The 24,562-nt window shown below is 44.0% G+C and overlaps 2 protein-coding genes across 4 annotated transcripts; both read right to left on the bottom strand.

The window, feature by feature from the left end:
- Positions 1–2,451: 2,451 nt before the first annotated feature.
- On the bottom strand, positions 2,452–5,520 carry IL20 (interleukin 20). 2 transcript variants are annotated; one of them, XM_077155788.1, is made up of 6 exons: positions 5,465–5,520; positions 5,127–5,315; positions 4,767–4,832; positions 4,498–4,650; positions 3,712–3,786; positions 2,452–2,713 (listed from the first exon to the last, which is right to left on the bottom strand). In XM_077155788.1, exons 2-6 carry the CDS (start codon positions 5,283–5,285, stop codon positions 2,636–2,638), a joined length of 531 nt encoding a protein of 176 aa, XP_077011903.1. In that variant the 5' UTR covers positions 5,286–5,315; positions 5,465–5,520; the 3' UTR covers positions 2,452–2,635. The 2 variants fall into 2 exon arrangements, with proteins under 2 accessions (XP_077011903.1, XP_077011904.1); XM_077155789.1 differs by lacking the exon at positions 5,465–5,520 and having other exon boundaries at positions 5,127–5,359.
- Positions 5,521–18,816: 13,296 nt separating this feature from the next.
- On the bottom strand, positions 18,817–24,361 carry IL19 (interleukin 19). 2 transcript variants are annotated; one of them, XM_077155787.1, is made up of 5 exons: positions 24,218–24,361; positions 24,006–24,071; positions 21,643–21,807; positions 20,562–20,624; positions 18,817–19,349 (listed from the first exon to the last, which is right to left on the bottom strand). In XM_077155787.1, the coding sequence occupies exons 1-5, from the start codon at positions 24,359–24,361 to the stop codon at positions 19,236–19,238; spliced, it is 552 nt and encodes a 183-aa protein (XP_077011902.1). In that variant the 3' UTR covers positions 18,817–19,235. The 2 variants fall into 2 exon arrangements, 1 of the variants encoding a protein (XP_077011902.1); XR_013173521.1 differs by lacking the exons at positions 21,643–21,807; positions 24,006–24,071; positions 24,218–24,361 and adding an exon at positions 21,450–21,526 and having other exon boundaries at positions 19,312–19,349; positions 20,562–20,633.
- Between the last annotated feature and the right edge of the window lie 201 nt (positions 24,362–24,562).

Genomic DNA, 24,562 nt, shown 5'->3' with positions numbered 1-24,562 from the left:
TCTATTCCCTACTTCTATTATTCTGAACACAAGAGCTATTATTGTGTAGAGTGGCAAAATACCCAGGACCGTGGTATCAGGCTGCCTACATCCAAATCTTGGTCCTGCTTCCTATTAGCTGTAAAACCTTGTACAAATTACATTTTCTTTCTGAGAACATTGCCATTTTAGACTAACAATATTACTACCTATTTCACAGAGTTGTTTTGAGGATTAAAGTATATAATTATGTGAATTGTCTAGTATGATGCTAACACATGGTAATTACTTAATAAACAATAACAATTATTTTAATTATTGTTATTGGAAGTGACAATAGCAAATTATTCTTCATAGTCTGTCCCTCAGAGGTTCCCACCTTCATGAAGTGTTCTCTGAATCTCCAGCCTGATCTGATCGCTCCCCTGCTGAATTCCCCATTGTTAGTACTGCTGTAGGTCAGAAAAAGAAGAGACAAAGGAATGATGGGAGGTAGAGATGGGAAGTGCAAGGGAGAAGAATAGGCAGGTGGACATGGGTCACAAATCAATGGAAGTCTGTGACATGGACACTCCCAAAGACCGAGGCTTCCTATGCTCTAAACTTTCAGAAGAGTCAAAAAATGCTTCCCAGGAAGTGAATGGAAGAGCTTTATCTTCAGTTGTGTTATCCTCAGACAATCCCATCTGGAAGGCCCACACCCTTGTCAGGGCAAATCAGCCTCTTTCTTACCACTTAATGGCTCCTGGAGGTGGAGGTTCTAATTTAGCTCTGAGTTCAGAGAGGTTGGCTTTTCAACTGTATTCCCTGAGAGTTGGAGCCAAGCTGTTTGTCAGAGCCTGTCATAGTGCACTGGGAGACGTGCAACTGGAAAATTTGATGGAAGAGAGATGATATGGGGCAAAGCTAAAGGTGATAACGGGGAGTACAGAAGAGACTTGCCTTGTTTTCAAAGGAACATAAAAAGCCATCACCATGAAAGGTAGTTATCATCATCCTGAATTACAGAGGAAGACACTAAATCCCCAAAAGTTTATGTTTTATGCCTCAAACCACTCAGGTAATAGACTGAGTCTTGATTCAAACCCAAAACAAAAGATCTGGAAAAAAATACACCTAAATATTTTAAGGCGGTTCTCCAGGTGTGGTGGGATTATGGGGATGATTTTAATTTTCTTCTTTACATTTTTCTGTATTTTCCAAGTTTTCTCATTAGGTGCTGTTACCTATATAATCAGGAAAAGAAAAAACAAAACCATAGTGTTACTTAAACATATCAGCGGCCAGGGTGAAGCCCAGGAGCAGAAACTAGAGACAAAAAGGGGAGCTATCTGTAGGAACTAGGGAATAATCATTGGTCTCTTGTTGGGGAAATTGGCAAAACTAAGGTACTAAGCTGAGGGTGCAGTTCACCCTGAGGTGGGGGGGCCACCTCCAGCCCAGTCACAAGCTCTGGCTCCTTGGAGCCCAGGGAAGCTCAGCCTGATAGGGACCTGGAGAATTGTTCAATGGTTGGCCAGAAAGACAGGGAATTGATCCAGAAACAACTTCAACTCTAGGGCTGGACATAATCCAAAGTGGCAACGCTTCTAAAGAAGGCTCATGCACTTCCCCGGGCAAGGCTCTGTAACGACACCGTGCACTGAGTGTTCTTACATCAAAACACAGAGCCTCGTGCCCATTGTAATCAGTGGTGCAATCAAGGCCCACAGGGAACCTGGTATGAGAAAGAAGCAGGGGTACAGAGAGGGCAGTACCCTAATGCAATGAGGTGAAAGCAGGGATAACTGAAGCCCTTCGCTTCTTCATAGTCCTTCCGTGTGCAGGAAGGAGTCACAGATTCCTCTCATGGGGCCAGGGAAGTAAGTGAATTAAGATATAGAGGTGGGGATGAATTCAACAGGGGAGAGGATGCCCAGGTTCCCACTTGCGAGTGTCCTCCCCCGAAGAGCAAGAAGACCCTCATGCAAAGAGATTTCTATTCAAGCTCATCCCCGCCATGGCTTCTGCCCCTGAAGCATTTTCATACACCAAACAGATATTAATCAAAGAAAATTTTATTTGTAAAAACACATTTTGACCATGCAGTAGTTCTATAATGGGAAGGCATGCAAGAATGGGGTGAGGTGGTCACTATAAGGTAGGTCTATAGTTTCACCTCAGAGCTTCTTTTCTTGTGTCCCATGCAAAGTAGCCATTGACTCAGTTTCAAGTATCTCACAGAGCAGTGGCATTTAATAAATAAAAATTTCAAAACTTCCTTACCAGTTTTCTGGAATTTAGAGGATTTGTTTATCATATGAAAATACACCACCTCTTATAGTCTGGTTATAAATATAACCTGTGATTTTTTTTTAAAGTTCCATCATTCAAGTACAAAAATAAATTAGTTAAATAACAAAAATAAATAAGTAGTTGACCTAAGAAAGATATTCAACAATAGAAAAGATATTACAAAAATATTATGCCATTATGGTCTAAATTAAGATCGGGAGCATATGAAGACAACCACAATAAGGAACTAAATAATAAATAGATGATATCCATGATGACCAGCAGTAAGTGACAAAGCAGAGACAAGTGGTTTTCCATCATGACTCAGCTGGTCCTGGAACTCTTGGCCAGGACTCCTCTCAGCAGTGCTGTCACTATCCTCCTATGCTGTCTCTTCCATCCAATGCAGGAGAATGTCTAGTTCACTCAAAGCCTTCACCACTGCTGCCTGAGGCTCAAGCTGAAAAAGATGCACAGTTATGGGTTTAGGAACTCATAATGAGACAAATACTTAGGACTTCATCCTCTTCCCTCATCACTGGGTCTGATGGGACCATGACATGCTGAAAAGCTTGAAAGAAGCTATAGAAGCCCAAGAGCTCACATGAGAAAGGAAGGCCATTGAGTCCATCACTGTGGTCTTATGTAAGGAAACTGAGCCCTCGTGTGGAGGTGGGTAACAGAATTAGGACTGTAGCCAAGCCTCTTGAATCACAATGATCAAAATATACAGGTTGATTTCTAAAAAAGCAAAAGGACACCTGTGTGTAGAGGATGCCTACTGTGCAGACTTCAGTCGAACAAATATGTTTCTGCCAATCACTGAGCTGGTGGCTGGGTGTTCAGGGATGAAGGCAGCAGCCATAAGGGACTCAGAGTCGAGTGAGAGACACAGGCCAAAGCAGGCAATAAAAATGCAGTGTGGTGAATGAATGATGGAGCCCGCATAAGACTACAGAAGAGACGTCTAACTTCGAGAGAGGCAGCCAGCACCTTCGTGGAGGCAATGCCTGGGCTGAGTTTTAGAGGATGAGTTGGAGTTAGTCAACAAAGGGTGGGCTCCAGGCCTTCCTGGCAGATGCACAAAAACATTGAAGTGAGAAACAGCATGGCATGGACATGTGTGAATTCATGAGTGTTTTTGAGGGTATGTGGGAATATGTGAACCTTGGAAAACTATTGTCTCTAGTATGCGCAACTGGAAGATTCAGATGACTCTGGGGAGACTTGATAGAAGCATGGCCATGCCCTCTCAATTCCCAGAGCATAATCTGGAGTAAGGACCCTTCCAGAGCCTGGATGGGTGTCTCCTAGGTTAGAAGCAGAGGATGGTCCACAAGACCTCAGAAGGCTATAAACCTGAGGGCTACAGGATTTCCACCTGGATGAATATCCATCCCAGGTGTGATTTCAGTTCTAAAACACACCCATCCCAACCAATGCCAAAACTGGATATACCTCTTCGAAGTGACTCAGAACCTGGCTGTATTTCTCCATGGCTTCCTCCCCACAGTGGCATGTCCTGTAGGCATGCTGAAAAAGACCCAAAGGATGGGAGACTTTATTATGGATTCTGATTTTCTGCCTTTGCCATTGACATGAAATAGTTGGGAATTCTTCTCTTTCACCCACATCCCTAAAAAATACTTCATTCCGATAGAAAAGTCTTTTAAGATCTCATGGTTTCAGATCATTAAGTTAATCATTGGCTTGAAAAGAAAGCCAGCTCTTTAGGCTCAAATATGGAGCTCATTACTGCTTTTCAGAAACTGGCAGTGCTGGGGTTATTTGGGCTTAACTAACCTTATGTGCCCCATCTGGCCTTTCCACCCCTGCCGCCAGCTGTAATCTAAGAGCTCCATCCCAGAGCTTTTCTGAGCCCCATGGAAAGAGAGAATTGGATTTCAAACTCAATGAGTGGCTTGCTTTTTGGCTGCTCTGGACACAGGATGTAATAGTACACACTAGGATATCTCGCTTACAGAAAAAGTGTAATCTCATAGGTAATAAATAATTATCAATAATATAAAATAGCCAGCATTTGATCATTCTTTTGGCTTTACAGAGTATACTTTTTGCATAGGGCATATGCCCAAAAATCAGCTGGCTGTGGACAGATTATTCAAACTTTTGGACTGACATAGTTTTTCCATCCATTAAGTGGGGGTAGGAAAGAGGGCATTTGTTTCTAAGCCATTGAAGTTACGTGCTGAGATGGATCTGTTACGCAAAACTCTTACTCACACAGAGCCGGAGTTCCTTCTTGATGGTAAGAAAGGAGTTAGCAAGACTGCTGATCTTCCGAAGGGTGTGGTAGTCAGGAGTCTGGTAGTTTTTGAATACTCTGTCCAGGTAGAGTCTTAGTAAATGACGGAGGAAGCAGCACCGATCTGTAGGCTGCAAAGAGGACAAGCATGTTGCAGGGAGTGGAGGGCAAGGATGAGATCCAGGGTGGTGGAGATGCCCCTGCTTCATGCTTTCCCTCCCACAGCTCATCTGGGCAAAACACATACCTTTGTGCCTTGCAAAGACTCAGTCTTCCTCAAGATTCTGATGTCAATGTTTTCATCTTTGGCTTGCTAAACAGAAGAAGGCAAGGCAAAAAAAAAGGATGGGTCAGTAACTGGTGCCACAGTTGTAGATATCAAATATTGAGCCCCTCATTTTCTTCCTGCAAGACCTAGAGGGAGGTGTCCTCTTCCCCAAACGCTTTTAAATTATGAACACAGATATTTCTGGGGAATGCATCCTCCTGGTAAGGAGCCCCCAGCCTGCCTACTTCTGTGGTCCTATGGCCAGGGCTGCCATGGGAAGAGAGGGAGACCAGCAGGGAAGAGGGCAGGCAAAGTGAACTGGGTGCCTCCCTTACATACCACACTGCCCTGTATCTCAGAAAATCCATTTCGTATCTCCTGAAGGTTTATGGTGATCACACAGCTTCCCAAATGGAGTGTCTTCAGGCCAGCAGAAGATGCACAGCAGAGATAAAACACAGCAGAGAGAAGGCAGAGGGGAAGACGAGAGCCTTTCATCTTGTGCCTGGAATCTGGAGACCACTGGGGCTAGAGAGTCAAAGGAAACAACATTACTTACTGATTTTGCCTTCTTCACGCCTTAAGAAGCCAACTGAGTTATGAGGTATCCACTGTCTGAAATCTGGGCTCCAAATGGTGTGACCCCACTAATATTTGCCCTTCCAAGGCAAACTTACTAAGAAAAATTGCTGTACTTCCTGTGAAGAGGAGCTTCCAGATGCTTACTCCAGACCTGCAGGTGAGTTTGTGCCACAAGGTCCTGCCTCCTTTATGCTACCCCATCCCTGCCCACCGTCATTGCCCAGCAGGTAAGGCCTGGAGCAGCACGCACTTGCAGTGAGTAGATAAAGGATGACATTTCAGGGAAATGTCAAAACTTGTTTTAGGGAATTGACGTATATAGCCTTCCCTCCAAAAACACCAATGTTGCTCATCCTTCTCTCCCCCTATAGTCCATGGAGAACTTGGGAAAAAACAGAAGTTGTGGTTGCACCACCACCAACAACACTTGGGGAGAATTGTCTAGATTTATGGCCACCCCAGGGCAGGGAGCTTAGCTCTATTTGGCATCTGTCTGAGATCAGATTACTTATTTGGGGATAATGGATTCATTCCAGTCCCGAAGGCAAAACTAGAAGCTCAATGATTTCATAACCGTCCTACCACCAGGGAAAGGCAAATTGAATGATCCCAGCTAACACTTCTTCCTCCGGAGGTATTTGGGGCTCCACAGCGCCCTCTGAAGGAGAGCAGAAGACAGGTATTCCTGGGGGGAAACCAAGAAGGTGTCCTTTGCAAGCCCTGCAACTCATTTCTTATTGGGGAAAGGCCACTCAGTATGAAAGTAGCTTGTAATGTCTGCTGAATTTTTAGATAAAATGACAATTGGCCAGGATTAAGGTGAGGTGAGTGAGACACTCACTCAGGGCTCAAAAATTAAAGGGGGTAACAAAAAACTCAGTAGTCAAGATGTGATACTTTGGTGCAATCATAAAAACTAATGAAAAAAATCCACAATGAACAAAATATCAAAATTCTAAAGACAGAATCTGACAGTGCCATCACAACCCATATTGCAACTTGAGGCAAAAGGAAAAATGAGTTTCCCGATATAGCATGCTTTTATCTAACTTAATGGTTAAATTTTTTCCAGCAATAAATTATGAAAATAGGTTTGATGAGTTTGCTTTCCTTAAAGCCAGGAAAGTAAAATCATAATAAATTCTTTTGGGGAAAAAATAAAATATTTAAACAAATTAATGTGAATTTTAATATATCTACTATCTATTTTGCAGTTTTTCAATATTTTTTCAACTATTTAATATTCAGAATATAATGCATGAAATACATAAAAACATGTATTTATGGGCACGCATCTTTCCTCTTACCCAAGACTCCAGGATGGCTTGGCACAGCACCGCTAATCATTGCTACTTACTGAATTTTTTCTGTATGCCAGCCAATATGCTAGACATGTTTTCACATACATGTCCACTTGAGATGCTGCCAAACGGTAGGAGAGGGGAATAAAAAACCAAGCCCAAAAGTATCAGAGAGAACTCTAGTTTTTGGAGACAAAAGAAATGAGTCCAGGGTAGGCCACGGTGGCTCAGTAGGCAGAGTTCTCGCCTGCCATGCTGCAGAGCCGGGTTCAATTACTGGAGCCTGCCCATGCCAAAAAAAAAAGGAAAAAATGAGTCCAAATCCTTACTCTAGGAAAGTCCCAGGACATGGGGCTTTCAGTTTTAAAACTGAAACAGTCCCAGGCAAACTGAGAGAAGCTGGTCACTCTATATATACATGAACTTGGACAAGTCTACTCACCTTTCCGAGTTTTGCTCCCTTCACCCAGACATCCTGATAATTAAACCTACCCCAAACACTTATTTTGACATTTAAATAAAATGGTGAATGCTTTTTATACACCTAGTACATAGTGAATGCTCAATGAATTTTAGAGATCGATGTCAGCTGCCTTGACTATCATGGGTTTATGGATTTGTTCAATTCAACCACTCAACCAGCGTGTATGGAGCACCCGTTGTTCCAAATATTGTGCTAGGTACTGACGCACAAAGAGGTTTCATCCTAACAGAAAGGGCTTCTTCTTTGGACATGGCCCTGAGCACAGCTGGGTGAATCGATTGGGAGGACTGGGCTGATCTCCAGAATGTGCCATGTGGAGAGAGAGGAAGTTCTCTTACCTGAGCTCAGGAGATGCTGCTGCTTCTGGTCTCCTGGGAGTCTGTCTCCAGCTGAGAGCCTTCCAATGATTTATATACATGTAACGTGAAGGAAGTCAGTCCCAGCAGGTGAGGACTGGAACTCCCTTGGAATTTCTCTGGTGGCATCGCACTTCCTCACATCCTAAGGCAGCTTATTTGCAGGTTGGGTTACCCCATCACCTTCCTCCCCAAGGAAGCATTTGCCTGAGGGATTATTAGTTGTAATCGTGGATAAAGGATGTACCTTCTTCTGGCTCCACCTTCCTCCATGGTAAAATGATAGTTAGGACAGATGAGATCACTGAATTACAGAACTAAAAGAGAATCCCGGGAGGTGACTTTTCCTTCTCCTTCAAATCCTGCTCTCCTTTGCCAGGTTTCTCCCCAATCTGTCACTCAGACACTGAGGGCTCCCTCTTGCTGTTTCTCCTTTGCTTTATTACTTCCACCAAGTGGAATGCACTCTTCAATGGCCACCCTTCTTTCTCTCCACCCATCACTCAAAAGTGGACCCCAATATTTTATGATTTAACTATTCTGAACCACACCAATCCTTTCCTTCTCAAACTTGCAATAGCAGATATTTCTATGGCATATGAGAACATCTAATGTTCCCCTTTGTCCTACAGGTCTTAATTTTTCTTCCCAGTGACATTGGAAGATTTTCTTGGACAGGGACTAACCCGACCTTTTAGATCACACTCTAAGGCAAGATTAAATTCAAAGCACCTGATATGAATTACAGACAGCATTTCGAAAACCATCAAATTGGTAGAGAGGATGATATATCCCTTTTGCTACCCAATATCTAAAACCCTGAAGTCCTATATTTGAGCCAAGGGCTTTTACATCTTACATGATGACTTTGGCATTTTATTTAACCTTTCTGGTGTTACGTTTATGAATCTGTAAACCTGAAAGCAATAGAGTAGATAATGTATAAGGTCCTTATAAATTCAAATGTCACTATGTGACAGTCAACATCGCTATGATTCATTGTTCTTCTACCTTTTGGATCAGAACAGCATATAATTTTTTTGCAACTTCTCTGTACCTCCCCAGAGCCTGAGAACTCCATGTTCATCTTTGGAGCCCCAGCACCCAATGGTTGGTTCCTGGTAGGTGCTTACTTAATATTGCATGACAGTTGAATAACTATATCGATTTACAACTGTTTCCTCTTTGTGCTATTTCTTAAAGCCACAGGGTCTCAGAGGTGGCTGAACCTGAAAAGGGAGACAGACAAATCAATCAGTAATTACCAAGTGGGCTAAAATGAGAACAGGACAGAAGGATGGGGCGTTGAGTAGAAAGATAAGCTGGTTTGAGGTTAGAAGTGTGGTTAGCCATGTTTAGGAGTTTGAATTTTATCCAAAAGTAAGGAGTTATGAGGGATTTCCATAAGGAGCAACATGATCAGATGCACACATTAAAAAATCTACTTGAAACAGTTAAGATTGGAGACAGGAAACCAACTATTTTTCATAGTCCAGGAGAGAGACTTATGGTCAGAACCAGTAGCCGTAGGGATAGAAAGCAGTAGGAGGACTTAAGAGAGATTAAGTAAATACAAAATTACTTGGAGACTGATTAAATCTGTAGGTTAGGAAGAGGAGGAATCAAGGGTAATGGTATCTTTAGTATGAACCAAATGCAATTTCCATCAATGTGGGTCAAAACTGGTCTAATATTGGTAATGTCACATGTTTCAACCTAACAATTATTATTATAATGTGAGTGTACATAGTATCCTAAGTAAAGTACCTGGCATATATTACATGCTAAAGAAGAGCTAGGGCAGCGACGCCTACAATTTATCTGGGACTGGCGATTGAACTAGTTTGGTTGGAGCTGGGTTTCCTGTAAATGAGCAATGGGAGATCAATTGGAAATATGGCTATATCATCAAAGATCAAGAATATTATGTCAAGGAACATGACTTTGAACTGGGAGTCTAGAAACCTATGTTCTCGATCTAGCCTTAACATTTCACTGTATGGACTTAGGGAAACTACTTCCCTTCTCTGGGCTGCAGTTTCCTTATCTGTAAATTGTGGAAGAATAAATTAAACAATTTATTAAATCCTTTTAGCTGGACCTTCTTAATTGGGTACTTTGATCCTTTCCTCTGAAGCAATTGGTTGCCATCGAAGGCTCTTACAGAGTAGTAGAGAGATTTTAAGAGCTGTGCACTAACCATGGGATCTCCAAGAGTATCACAGTGCTTGGCACATTTTTAGTGTTCAAAAAAGTTTTGCTGAGCCACTTCCTGTGCTGACTATAGGACAAGCATATGGAATGAATGGGAGTTGAGGCTGTGCTGGAGAAGCTGAGGTACATTTCATGAGCACATCAAGCCAACTTTAAGAAGTGGTGTTTTCAATGTGACTCTGCGAATGTGAAAACCTTGTGTCTAATGCTCCTTTTATCTACCATATCAACAAAAGAGTAGAACATATGGAATAAAAATAAATAATAGGGGAAACAAATGTTAAAATAAATTTGATTTGAAATGCTGGTGGTAAATGAAAGTCAGGGGTAAGGGGTATGATATGTATAACTTTTTTCTCTATTATCGTTTTATTTCTTTTTCTGTTGTCTTTTTATTTCTTTTTCTAAATCGATGCAAATGTTCTAAGAAATGATGAATATGCAACTCTGTGATGATATTAAGAATTACTGATTATATATGTAGAATGGAATGATATCTTATTGTTTTGTTTGTTGTTAATTTTTTTTTAATTAATAATAAAAAAAAAAGAAGTGGTGTTTTAAAACTCGGGATCAGGATATAATCATGACAATTGTAAAGACAAGCTGGGAAGAGGCATGAGAAGAGTCTCCTCTTATGAAACAGACCTAGCTTCCTAACCAAGCTATTTGTGGGGCAGGAAACAACTTTCTAGAAACCAAGAAGAAAACCCAACCCCTCCTCTTTTCCCACGGCAAGTCCTGAGGTTGCAGCTCAGGGTTTTCCCTGCCTGCGACGTCACAGTTGCTGACATCTGGGCTTCCAGCCCAGTTGCATAACTGCAAGGAAACGCACAGGCCTGCCTGTTCTGCTGCAGGAAGAACGTTGGCTCACCGGGTGGGCTGATAAAGGCCTTTCCCACCCCCAGTCCAGCAGTGCTGGGAGCTTTGCGCCATCTGCAGCCCCAGCTACCTTCCCCAGGAAAAGGACGAGGTGCAGCTGGGCAGAGCAGCTGATTATCCGAAGTGAGTGTTTTCAGTTCCCTGTCCTCAAAGCTGATAGACAGAATTAGTGAGGTCATCTCCCTCTCCTGCGTTTTTCTATCATGCTCTGTTTAACCAAATAAACTTGCTACCACTTTTTCTCCTGAGATTTCCTCCAACACAGCCAGGACCCCATAGTGGCAAACTCCTCGAGCTCCCTATCTCTACGGGGGAGAGACGCTGGGAAAACACTCCCTTGGATGTGGACTTGGGGAACAAAAACCAGACAAGGCTTTGAGTTAACGGAGTTTTCTCACTTAGGAGATTGGGGATATACTCAATTCTTTTCAATTTAATTCCACAATAATGGAGAATCTCCCATGCTTGACACAAGGGTATCAAGTTAAAAAAAACCATGGTCTGATGGGACCTCAGGGCACTGAGAGGAGCAGAAGTTCTTATCCTCTTACAGGGTGAATTAAAGAAAGAACTACTCTTTTCCAACTAACATCTAACTAAAATTTAGTATTTTTTTCAACTATGCGAATAGACAACAAACGCAAACCACAATAGAATTAGCAGTATATATGACTTTGTCACTGAAAGAAATCACAGATATTTTAAATCACATTACCACAGTTTCAAATATCTCAAAATATCATTTACAGTCATCACTGTTACCGGACAAAGGTGGTGGAATTTTTTGACCAATGTACTCAAAAGGCCAATTCCTTTGACACCGGAGTTTCAAAAAAAGAAAAAGTTTATTGCTAGGCACATAGCAGGAGAAAAAATGGCCTATCAGCTCAAAAAATCTGTCTTTCCAAGCTTCAGTAATTCTGATAGTTTTATAGTAGTAAACGATGGGCAGATTTTAGGATAATCAGCACAGTGGCCTCTGATGATGTAGTTTGATTATTGAGCAGATCGATTACATGCTTAGTCACAAAACGTAGTAAGAAAATGGTGGCCTTAATATGATGATAGGCATGGTTTTTAGTACTATAGTGAGGTATAGGTGAGTGATAGGTTAAAGTCTGAGCTATTGCACATATCAGATGGGCCCATTTTGGTTAGGTCCAGTCTCGGTTATCAAGATAAATTTGGACTTGGGGTGGGTTAGTTCTGGGCTGACCCAAGACCCTTCATTAATAAACATTAGGTCCTGTCTTTAGTGATCACAGAGCTCTAAAGTTGAAAAACTGGATAAATGGGTACAAGCAAAGGTTAATTATAAGGTTTTTATAATCACAGGGGTACAAGATGAAGGCTGTACAATCATTATTAGAGATCAAGGCAGCTGGACTACAATTCAAAGATTTCAGATATTTCCCTAGGTCAACTCCAATATACCAGAAAGCAAAAAGGAATATGTATATAATGATTTGGCAACCATAATTATCCCTTAAATCCTAATGTATTGGTGACAATCACTCCTCTAACATGTCATGAATAGGGTCACTGTTAGATATTGTTAATTAAGGCATCAATAAAGAAGCACATTTATTATGTATCATGTATTTGCCATTTTTATATTTTGATAACTGCATTTTAATATAATTGGTTTCCTTTGTCTTATATTTTTTGCTTATAGAAACGTTATTCTGAGTAGGTTGCATAGTCTTCACTGGCCCATGGCACACTAAAGAACTCTTGTTCTAATGGCAGGTACAAAGGTCCTTGGGTATGGGGACCATCCCTCCCACCTGTGATGCATGGTCTGAAAAGAATGAGGCTATTTATGGGGATGATGGGAGATTGTTATCGGGGCATTCCTAGAAAAATTCAGAGTCTGTGTTCCTCCTGTGCGTTGGGGGGCAGGAGTGGGGTGGGGGATGAGGTTCCTTCTGAGGGCCTGGGGAGGTGTCTGTGAAGGTATCTTGAAGAAAATCTGGTTTAAGCAAGGCCTTGGAGGACTAATGGTCTGTGAGCTTTGGGGATGGAAGGAACTGTGGCAGGGCAGAGGGACCCCTTACTCCCTATAGCAGAAAAAGCTTGAACAAAATCCCTGAGACCAGAGAGCACTTCTGCAACTGTACCTGAGAGATGGTGTCCTGTGGGAGTTGGGTGGGGTATTGAAGAAGGTTGAAAGGGGGTCAGACTCCAATGAGCTGTGAATGTAAATCTGAGGAAGTTGAACTCTGAGACTTCTCATTTCTAAGAAATCAACCGCCGTTCTCCTTCAGTGACCTACTCAGAATCTAGATCAACTTCACACACCCCAGAGGAGCTCGGATTTGCTTATTGATGTACTTCCCTAACTAAATTCAAAGCAGTTTTTCATGGGCTCGTTACCTACAGAGAGACTAGGCGCTCTGATAACCAACAACTTTCACATGAGAACCCATTTCTGGCCATGAGGACATAATTCCATTGCCACAGTGTGACAGCCCCAGGTGTTACCACATAGGGGCGTTGTCAGGCCTCTGCCTCAGGGAAATCTCATCTATCCTTGCATCAGTCTTCCCTTGGGCTCAGTTTTGGAGGTGTTGAGGAAGTGAGAAAGAGGAGTGACCTAGGCATTTCTTGAGTTCTTTCTCCCCACCCATGGGGCTGCTGGCCTGAAAATGTGGAGAATGCCCTGCCCAAGCAAGAAGGTACTGCTGCTGGTGACCTTGACAAAGTAGACCATGTCCCCTTAGCCTGCACCCTGGACCCCATCAAGGATGTGCCCTGCCCAGGGAGCAGGGCATACACTAGCAAGATGCCCCGGAGGCCTGCCAGCCCAGGAGCTGGGTGGGAGGTATTGACCTTCAGGCTTCAGGATGTGGAATTAAGGACCATAAGGTGACAGTCAAAGGCAAAACTGAAACCAGAGCCAGGCTGGCCACACAGAGGGAAAGGTCACTCATTGCTATGCTAGAAACCAGAGACATGGAATAAAAGGTCAAGGTTCCAAATGAAGGATAAGAAGAAGCCTGAGAAATTCTCAAAGACAAAGACAAAGCTCCATGCTTCATTCGTACCTTTATTCAACAAGCATTTATTTACCGAGTGCAGCCATATACCAAGTAGCTCTGTGTTCTAGTTTGCTAGCTGCCACAATGCAATATACCAGAAATGGAATGGCTTTTTAAAAGGGGAATTTAATGAGTTGCTAGTGTACAGTTCTAAGGCCAAGAAAATGTCCCAATTAAAACAAGTCTATAGAAATGTCCAATCAAAGGCATCCAGGGAAAGATACCTTGGTTCAAGAAGGCCAATGAAGTTCAGGGTTTCTCTTTCAAGTGAGAAGGCATGTGGCGAACACAGTCAGGGCTTCTCTCTCGGCTGGAAGGGCACAAGGAGAGTACGGCGTCATCTGCTAGCTTTCTCTCCTGGCCTCCTATTTCATGAAGCTCCCCGGGAGGCGTTTTCCTTCTTCATTTCCAAAGGTCACTGGCTGGTGGACTCTCTGCTTCATGGTGCTGCAGCATTCTCTGCTCTCTCTCTGAGTCTCTCTGAATCTCCAATATGTTTCCTCTTTTATAGGACTTCAGAAACTAATCAAGACCCACTCAAATGGGTGGAGACATGTCATCCCCTAATCCAGTTTAACAACCATTCTGAACTAAATCACATCAACCAGGGAGATGATCTCATTACAGTTTCAAACATACAGTATTGAATAGAGATTATTCTACCTTTAAGAAATGGGATTTATATCAAAACATGGCTTTTCTTAGGGGGCATACTTCCTTTCAAACCAGCACACTGTGACTTCAGAGTCTAAAGAGAGGGATTGGACCCTGAGATATCTCTAATTTGCCAAGAACTGGAAAACCACTGTGGGTCTCAAGGAACACATATCAGGGTGGGAGGATGGAGAGAGCTTCTTTCTGCTGTAGGGCTGGGACAATGTTTCTCCTCATTTTCCAAACAAAGAAATTGAGGCACATAGTCTTCTTAGAGTGTCTCAGAAAGTGACCATACAGAGGCACCCAAACAGAGGAGCACCACGTCAATTGTATCTCCTGTTATTGAAAGCTGGTCCTCACCTCTCTTTCAGGCCCCGTGATTGTCTATCCAGGGACCCTAGTGCCAAGACTGAGCCTCTTGTCTGCCCAGAAGAGGCCTCTTTTACAACACTCAACTCTTTACCGATGGTTCCTTGGCCAAGGTGTGAGGCTGGGCCAACTGAGTGTCTTTCAAGCATCCCCTCTCTCTAGAATTTTTAGCACTTACGACACCTTTTGAAGAATTTATCCTCACCCTATCCTTGGCCAAATGTTATAGGCTATCCCCTGCTGTGAATCCACCTCTAGGAATTAATTACCCATTTGTCTGCCACATCACATTCAGGCATTCAGTCATGGCTGCCTGCTGGAAATCAAAGAGAATATGTGCCAGAGACAGTGCTGGACGTGAGGACGGGGGAGAGTCATCAAAGAGTCCTTCAGTGTGATGAGTGCTGCAGCAAAGGAAGGATGAGACCACAGGAAGGGACCCAAGAGCAGGCAGAGCAGAGAAGGCTGGTGGAGCCTGACTGGCCATGCAGAGACAGCAAACGCCCTCAGCAGGGACTCAGCAGAGAGCTGCAGAGCTCAAGCTAGCCTTCCTGACCTGGGCTACCACCGCAGAGACAGCAAACGCCCTCAGCAGGGACTCAGCAGAGAGCTGCAGAGCTCAAGCTAGCCTTCCTGACCTGGGCTACCACCCTCTGCCTTGTCTCACTCGCTGGTTAAAAAAAACAAATGTAGGAGGAAGTTTCTCTCGAGTCAGCAATGTTTATATAGGAAATCAAATTTGAAAAGTTTGAGAATCATTTAAGTCAATGGTAACATTGAACATGCACCTGCTCATACCAGGCACTGCACCTCGTTGAGTCCTGATGCTCACACAGGCAGACTGTAGTAACGTGGAAACTGAGATTTAGGTTAAGCAAGTTGCCCAAGGTCATGCAGGAACAGGATTTCCACCCACAGCCCATCCTTTTATCCAATGGGCCAACCTTCTGGGCAAATCCAGGATTCTAGAAGACAGCTGCCCTGAGCATGTGTGGCTGGCAGCCCGTGTGCTCTGGAAATCGGGGAAAGGATAGTGCATCCCTCAGGACAACCCTCCGCTAGGGACAGTCAGGGTCAGGAATGCTGTGTGACACAGTCAGAAGTCAGCCGCCACTCTTTCCCCTCTATTGGCCCATAAATTTGTGGTGTGAATTCCATCAGCTAATTGCTAGTCAGTTCAGGCCTCTTTGGGTTTAATTATCTACATGTGGGTTTAATTATCAGCATTGCTAGCACTCAGGGTAGTAACCTGGGCCCCAGTTTATATGTTTGGCCAGAACAAACTTGTATAAACAGGAAAAGGGAAAGAGCACTGGAGCCAGGAATACCTGCCCCGGGTTGTGTTCTGGATCTGTCACCCTTTAGCTGTGTGGCCTTGGGCAAGTTGCCCCACCTCTCTGAGCCTCAGCCATCTTCACCAATCACCTGGGGATGAGAAGCCCAGTGGTCCTGGCAAGTGGTACGGGTTCCTCTCCTCACGCCTTCGCAGTTGAAGGTGCATCCTAGATTTTTCAGTGGTGCCTTGAGAGAGAACCCTAAGAGATGGCTTCGGAGAGAAATTTATACTTGGTTCCCTGGCAGGTTTTGATTAGCCCCAGCTCTGTGGAAAAAAAAAAAAGAGAGAAAAAGAAAATCAAAGCAAATTACAACCCTATGCTAGGGCCTCTGTGTGCTACAAAACAGTCTGGACACATAGCTCAAGGCTGAAAGGAGAATGAACATGTAGACAAGTAAAGTGAACAGGTAAGCAGGCAAGCTACACAGGAGAATTTTAGGTAAAATGATGGCTGAGTTCAGAGGGGAAGAGCTCTTCTCCCTCAATATTTCTCCCTCCCCCTCCTCCTCTACTGCTGCTACTATTAAGTATAATAATGCAAGCAGGGCTCAGTATAGAGTAAAACATCTTCTCTTTGGGGCATCCCAACACTCATGTAAGATGTGAGGGTCATGGTTAGGGCCCGGATTTTCAGGCAAAACGCCCTGAGTTTGATTCCCAATTTGACAACTAGTTATGTGAGGATAGATATTTTATTGAAATTGTCTATGCCTCAGAATTTTTCATCTGTGTCACAGGGATGTACAATCATCTTTACCTTCAAGGATTATCATGAGTAAAGGGAATATGTAAGTTGAGTTCTCCCCTCAGTGGCTGGCATACACTGAGTGCTGCACCCATACACATTGCTATTGACATTCTTATTCATTCTGGAACCAGAATGCCTAGATTGGAAGCTTGGCTCTGCTGCCTAATGCTGTGCAATCTTAGGAAAGTTACTTAACCTCTCTGTGCCCCAATTTCCTCCTTAGCATTTCATTATCTGTACTGCTAACACTCAATGAGAGAGCCATTTTCAGTTTATTTAATTCTTAGAATTTCTATATTGTTGTTGTGAGGATTAAATGGAATATTGTCTTATATAATGTGTATTGTATCATATTACATATCTTACAACTATATAGGTGTTTGGTTTTTTTTTTTTAATTCATCCAGATCATTTATTCAAAAGACATGAATTTAACACCTCCTCAGTGCCAAGCAGTGAACAAACCAAATAAAAATCCTCATTCTCACAGAACTTTGATTCTAGTGGGGAAACAGACAACTAAACAAAATAAGGTGCTAAGAAAGCAGGAAAGAGATAGAAGGTATGCTGAAGGTGGAAAAGAGGTCTTTATGCTTAAATTGGATACCTTTTGAATAAAGACCTGAAGGAGGTCAGGGTGGAAGCCATGCAGGTATGGCTTCCAAAAAAGTCACAAAAAGTCAGAAATGGTCTAATGAAGCTGGTCACACCATCATCCAGCCAGCTTAGGATGGATGCCCATCTCAAGATTTGAAAAGTCTCTACAAACAACATTGCTGTGTCTTAATATCAATTAATCCAATTAAAATATGATATGGAGAGGGGTTGGTCTTGCCTCAGTCTGTATGCATGTGTGGGTATATTCATGTGTGCACATGCAAAGTGCAAAGGTTCTAAGCTGAGAATGCATCTGGTATGTTTGAGAAACACAAAGCAGGCCAATATGGCTGGGTCAGAGTGAGACTGGGTGAGGAGAGCAGAGAGGACATCACTAGGGGAAACAGAGCTGGGGTTGGAGTGCAGATACTAGGGCCATCACGACAGCTCTGGCTTTGATAGCATCATTAACAGTAGACAGGATGGCAGTCAGGACTAATGAAGGACCAAGGAAATTTAGTGACCTGTTCTGGGCAATCCTTGGCAAGAGAAACCAGGGAACCAGAATTTGCTCCTGGATTGGCACCCTTTACACCACACCCCGCTGGGTTTACTCAAGACACTTGACCTCACTTGATGCCCACAGCAACACTTCAAGACAGCTGTCAATAGCTCCATTTTATGGAAGGGGACACTGAGTCTCAGAGTCATTAAGTAATTTGTTCAGTCACACAGGGCTAGAAACCAGGTTTGTTGGACTTCACTAAAACATCCTCTGTGAAATCTCTTCTTCAGTTAGGAATAAAGAAAGGTTGCTTGGCCAGTCAGTCACACTATAGATATTGACCCAGAATAATAACATATAAATGCTTATATTTATATGTTTATTTATAATAATAACTTATAAATGCTTATAACCTAGCACATGGCAGATGCCCAATATATGGCAGCTATTACTGTTATTATTAAAGATACGTATTTGTGATCTAAACCCTCTGAGGAGCGTCCATCTAGGAACTGGTGCCCATTTGGGTCTCCTGCCACTTATACCCAGGGAAGAAAGATTAGGGTCAGGGAAGAGATATCTAGGCTGAGCCATAAGAAAGAAATGACAGAGAGAGACAGAGACAGAGAGAAAACAGAGAAAGAAGACACACAGAGGAAGAGAAGCAAATGACAATGGAGTGATGTTGAGAAGGAGCTGGTGGGTGGTCAGAGACCCTAAACGTTCTGTCTTCTTGGTCATTATGGGAAGGAAAGGCTGCTGGACAGAGAATTTAGAGACCCAATTAGAAACCCTTTTCTGCATGTACTTGCTTTGAACCCTTGGTAAATTCTTACTCCTCTCAAGGCCTTGGTTTCCCCATCTGTTTATGTTCCTTAAGATCCCTTTCATTCTTAATAGTCTCCATTATGATTCTTTGACTGACCCTCCCAAATTAGAAGACACTAATCAGCAAAGAATTGAGTTTATTCAGAAAAATCAGCCAGTACAATATGTACTACAGGATATTGCTCAGCTCACATCACAGACATGGAATAAAGTACTTTCCAAATAAATTAGGGGGAGCCAACCCTTTCCTTCCAGGATGATGGATAGGACCTTTCGATAGACATATTCCATTATAAGTATAACAATAGATTATTGAACTGCTTTCAGGTGGGATCAGCTGAGACCAGTCTGTGGGATTTTCAGCTGCGGGATAAGATTTGTTCAAATCCAGTTTTTTCCCCCACAATGCCTAGCCCCAGAGGAGAGAATACCAAATCAGCAGAGGTTTCTTCAAAAAGACACTCATTTGCATGAAAATGGGGTCTTCCTTAAAAGTCAGCTTGTCTCCCACAAGAAACCTCAGGAGGGGTTCCTCCCTTAGAACACTCCTAGACAGGCTCCTTGTCGCCAGCAGTGGAAGTTTCCTGATGATTCCTATCAATCCAGGCTAGAAAGACGTCAAGCTCTCCCAGAGATTTAATGGCAGCAGGTTGGACCTCCAGCTGAAACCAGAAAACCATCATCAGAACCTGCTTTTCTAGAGCATTTAATAGTTTCCAAATCATTTGTTCCATGTTCTGGTCTCCACAAGGTTTCCTTTTTATTAATTAAATATATTTGCATAGCTTGCAGGTTTAAAATTATCCCCCTAATGGATTCTCTTCCCATAAACAAGCAGTTAGAGCTCAACAACTCCTTAAAACAAAATAAAAATTCTTCATTCTTTTCTCCCTGGGTTCCACCCCCTCATTCCATCCCCGCTTTAGTATCCTGCTCTCCCAGAGTCTTAATCCCGGCGGCCCTGCTGTCGTAGGGACAGCAAGCTGTCCCCATTTGACATAGTAAAGCACCGAAGCCCCAACGGGTCAGTGTCCTGTCCAACATCATGCACTGGCTAGTTGCAGAGCTGGGGCTAGAACCCAAGTCTCCGGAGTGTTATTGCATGTCCTTCCACAGCAGGCTAGAGGGAAGTGGTGATGTTCAAAAACATGATCTGCAGAGTCGGACCGCATGGGGTCAAATCCTAGCCCACCCCTTAATAGCTGCATGAACTCAGTCAAGTTCCTCAACCTGTGTGTGCCTCGTTTGCTAATTTATAAAATGCACATAGCGGCATCTACCTCGTAGCAGTAAGGACTAAATGTGCTCATACTTGTCGTGTGCTGAGGAAGAACCCGGTTTGAAGTTCTGCTCCTTTGTGAAGATGCTCTATAGAATAACACTGCTAATAGCAAAGCTTTCAGGAATCTCAGCTCTCACCTGGGACCTACTGAGTCAGAATCCGCATTTCAACAATCTTCTTCAAGGGATTCAACCCTGTGCCCGTTTGGAAGCACTGCTCCCCATCACCGCACAGTGTGCTGGTGAAGGTTACGGATGCAGCGATGAGTTGTAGGTAATGTGTTCCATGAACAACACCTACAATTCACTGGAGAATTACACCCTCTGCACATCATGAGCCTCCTACCAAATCTTGGCATACTCTTTAGGCCTGATATGCCAGAGTATCATAAAATGGGGGGTAGGGGCTGGAAGGAAAAGGACCCCAGAGGATGTAGCAAATGAAGTAAGACCCACACACTCTGCAGAGAGAACATTGGGAGGGCCTGCCATAAATACTTGTTGAGTGATTGAATGAATTTGAGTGGAGAGGAGGCTATGCTCACCATCGGGCTTCTCCTCTCGTCTTTCTAGTCCTCTCCCCAGCTTCTTACCTGATTATAGATGTTGTGGATGACCCTGGTTATATTGGTGGCTTCCTCCCTGCAGTGACACAGCTTCTGGTCCTGTATGAGGAAGTGGAGACAGCATCAGAGGACTGTTCCTCCCTCACCCACTATTACCACCACCTTCCTGTTGAAGAAGTAACATTCTTCTCCCTCCCCAGTGAGGGCAGCCCAGGGGGATTAGGTCTGTTTGTAGCTTGGGTTTGGCCAGGGCTTTTACTTTTTCCAGATTTACAACCCACTAGACCATAAGCACCAGGAGAGCTGGCTCCACGTCCATCTTGAACCCAGCACTCACCATAATAGGCACTCAGAAAGTATTTTTTGGGTAAGCTACTCAAATAATTGGTTAAGTGAATCGATTTAAAGTCTTCATCTTATTAAGCTGATTAGATAATGAGGAATCATTATTAATTAATAATATAACACAGGATCCCTTCTCACAGTTCTAGAATCAGAGGAACAGAGAGGTGAAGTAACTTGCTGCAAAGTCACACAGCAGACCATTGGCAGGGATGGGATTAGAGCCCAGGCTTTCTCCTGGTCTAAGTTGTTCTTGGTTTCTGTTTGTTAGTTTTTTGTATCTGATGTTTGTTTGTAAGAGATCACAAAGAATTTATATGCAGTCCTTGGAAACAGGCTATACCAAGGAATATTATTCAGAGACTAACCAGCATGGAAACCCGAAAGCGCTAGAAACAGCCGGAGAAACTAGGGTATGCTCATGATATGGTTGGAATCCTTGGCATGTCTCTCTTGCACCTCAGCCCTGGCCATCACTTAAAGAATACTGACATAAGGCAGTCTCACACACACACACACACACACACACACACACACACACACACACACACAGAGGATTATCTATGAGGAAACCTGGGTCTGGTGAGGTGCTGGCAGGCAAGAAGCTCTGGGGAAGGAGTGACCACTGAATAGGTTCTCGAGGGTTCTTCCGGTGGAAAAGGAGGTAGGGAATTTCCTCTGACGCTAGGACTATTTCAGAAGGCCGATTGGTCCTGGATACCCGGGCTGTCCCCGGGGGAGGGGAACAGATGCTTAGCATCCCAACGCGGTGACTCACACATCGCTGCAGAGTCTTCTGCATGTAGAGGAAAGAATTGGCAATGCTGCTGAGATTTCTCAAGATTTGGGGATTCGATTCCTCATGGTCTTTGAACACTCTGTCCACGTAGAATTCCAGAAGTTTCTTGGTCACACAGCATCTGTCTAAGGGCTACAGATACAAGTTAGAGAAACTCCCAAAGGCCCTCTTCACTTATTATCTTAACGGACCAACACAGCTTATTTGGGTAGAGGCAGCAAGAAGTGTGGAAACGGAAAGCTTTTTGTAAAAAAAAGATTTAAATCACCATCGTCTTAGACTGTCCATGCCCTATGACCACATCAAAGCTACTGATGGCTAAGGCACGGAGGAGACATTCCAAGTTGTCCCCTCTTTTTGTGTGGCCAGGAGATATCTTCACCAGGGATGGGATCCAGAATCCAATCACAGAACAGAATGCTCTCTACAGAATTCTCTCTACAGCACCCCCGACATGTCATCACTAAGGTCTGCTTAAACCTTGCCAGGAAACTTTTTTTTGAGAGGACCCGTGGCTAAGCAGCTTTCCTGAAAAAGTCCTTCCTTATAGTGTGCTGAAGGCTGCCTCTCTGTAATGTCCTCCATCCATCATCCTGTATTTATTGTGTCTATTGCATGCCAGGCATTGAGCTAGGCACGTATTCCCTCAAGTGTGAGGACACTGTGTTCAGATGGCTCACCACGCTGGCCACCCTGCTCTGGGCCACCCTGTTTGGGTCTCCTCCACTTTGTTCTTTTAGTACTGCAGTGATCATTCGGATAGTGCTGAGGTTTGCAAGGCTGGAGACTGAAATCAGATCAGCTGTGTAGGTCCCCAGTCTGCTGAAGGCAGATCTCACTAAGAGAGGGTCCCTTGTGTCTCAGTGCACAGCTCAAGCCCAGAGTAGCTGGCTAGGCTGAATTTTTTATTCTAAGCAGTTTGCACCCAGCCCAGGGACCCAGGGAGTTAATTCTGGCTGCCGGGATGGGGCTACAGTTCCCACAGGGCATTCATCTTCTTAGTAGTAAAGGAGCAAAGCATTTCTTAGACAACAAGCTCTACTTGCAGCAAAAAATGCTCCTTTTTCTCCCGTTCTGCTGGTTCCCTTAGCCAAAGGGAGCAAAACGTACACACCTCTGCTTTTTCAGGCACTGTGCTACTAGAAAAAAAAGAATACAGTAGAATAAGTAGTTGGAAAGCAGGAAAGAACGAAGGAAAGCACAAGAAGGCATTGTGATAAAGACTTGAATCCTCACTGACCCACTTCCTTACTTATCCGCTAGCTATTTCTAGACCCTGAGCAGGAAAACAACCTCGAAGGCAGGAGACTTGGGGGTCATTTCCCGGCTCAGCCACTAACTAGTCATTTTCCTTCCCAGGGTCTTGGTTTCTTCACTTGAAAATGATAGGTTGGGACAGATGGTCTTCCAGGTCCCTTCAGCTGCGATAGCCTGTGAGTCTACAATACAGTTGACTGGGATGTAATTAAGTAAGTGGCTATATCTATTCATCACAAATAAATCAGGCCTAACACTGCCCCAGGAGAATCAAGGAGGTGTCTCTCCCATGCAGGCAGAGAGGCCGGAGGAGAAGGTAATGCATTGCGGTTAGACCTTTGGCTCAGTCACTTTTATAAGCACTGGTGGAGCTTGCTTTTAAAGTGCTCCTTTTGTAAAGCAAGTTATCACCTTGTCACCAAGGTGATTTTTTTAATAATGCACTTGCTCTCATTGCCTCGCATCTGGATAATTGGACTGATGCCCCCACTGGCTTTCCTACCTCAAATTGTCCACTACAAAGACCATTGCCAGACTGCCTTGCTAAAACATTTTGTGGGCTTAGCACCTCTTAGCTCAAAACCCTCCAGTGACTCTCACTGCCTCTCTTATATGATCACGGCTCAGCCTGGTTCCCCAGGTCCTTGGTACAAGGACTCCATCCCATCCTTCCCCCTACACCCCCACCACACACCCACATGTCCCCCACTCCACAAGGCTGCCACTTCTTGGTCCTTGACACACAGAACCTGATCTTACGCCCATTCTCCCATGCTTCCAAAATCACGTCTTCCTTTTCCCACCAACCCACAACATACCCTGCTTTGAAGTCGCCATTCCTTTCCTCAGTTCCTCCATGAGACCCAGAATCACCCACCTAGTCCCTCTGTAGGTAGGTGGTACCTCTTTCTCCCCTCCCCAGGGGGTTGACATCGCTAGGACACTAGTGTGCCCCAAACACATCAGCTGGCAAATGAGAAGCCAGAGCATCCAGGGCACACTAGAGATTCGGAAGGAGAAGGGGGTGGGGTGGGGATTTCTCAACCCATGAAGAGGCAGAGACAGGCCAGTACCGTAACGCTGCGCAGGGTCTCTGACGCGGACAGAATAGTGACATTTTGGAAGGTGTCCTTAGCTTGCTGTGGAGGGAAACATAAGAACAGACAAAAGCAATGACTGTTTGATGGGTCTCCTGGCACAGAAGATAAGCAGGAACTTGCTTTTCATGCTAAGACCCCTTGCCGCAACCCTTTGCCTATACCTTCGCCCCTGAACCCATACTCACGATGACTCTTTTGATTTCTTGAAAGCTGTTTTTTATATGGTGCGTGTCCACGGAAATCAGACATCTCCTGAGCCCTCGGGCATGCAGAGAGCACAGGAGGAGCACTGAGCCCAGGAGGCAGAGAGAAACGCGCTGGCCCTTCATGTCCTGCAGGAAAGGGTTGGAGTCAGCCGTCCAGCCAAGAGTGGATGGCAGTGTAGGCAGAGACCCCGCCTGACGTCCCCCTTTGAACGTCTGCAGACCAAGAGAAAAGACTCATGGAGTTTCTGGGGGTTGTTTCTCCTCCTCTGGGTTCCTTGGATCAATTGAATTTGAGCTTTTCCCCCCGCCCCCACCCTTACCCTA

This window comes from Tamandua tetradactyla, chromosome 4 (assembly GCF_023851605.1).
Source record: "Tamandua tetradactyla isolate mTamTet1 chromosome 4, mTamTet1.pri, whole genome shotgun sequence".
NCBI classification, from domain to species: domain Eukaryota; kingdom Metazoa; phylum Chordata; class Mammalia; order Pilosa; family Myrmecophagidae; genus Tamandua; species Tamandua tetradactyla.
The sequence above is the reverse complement of the archived record's forward strand: the minus strand, read 5'-3'. Positions and strand labels throughout refer to the sequence as shown.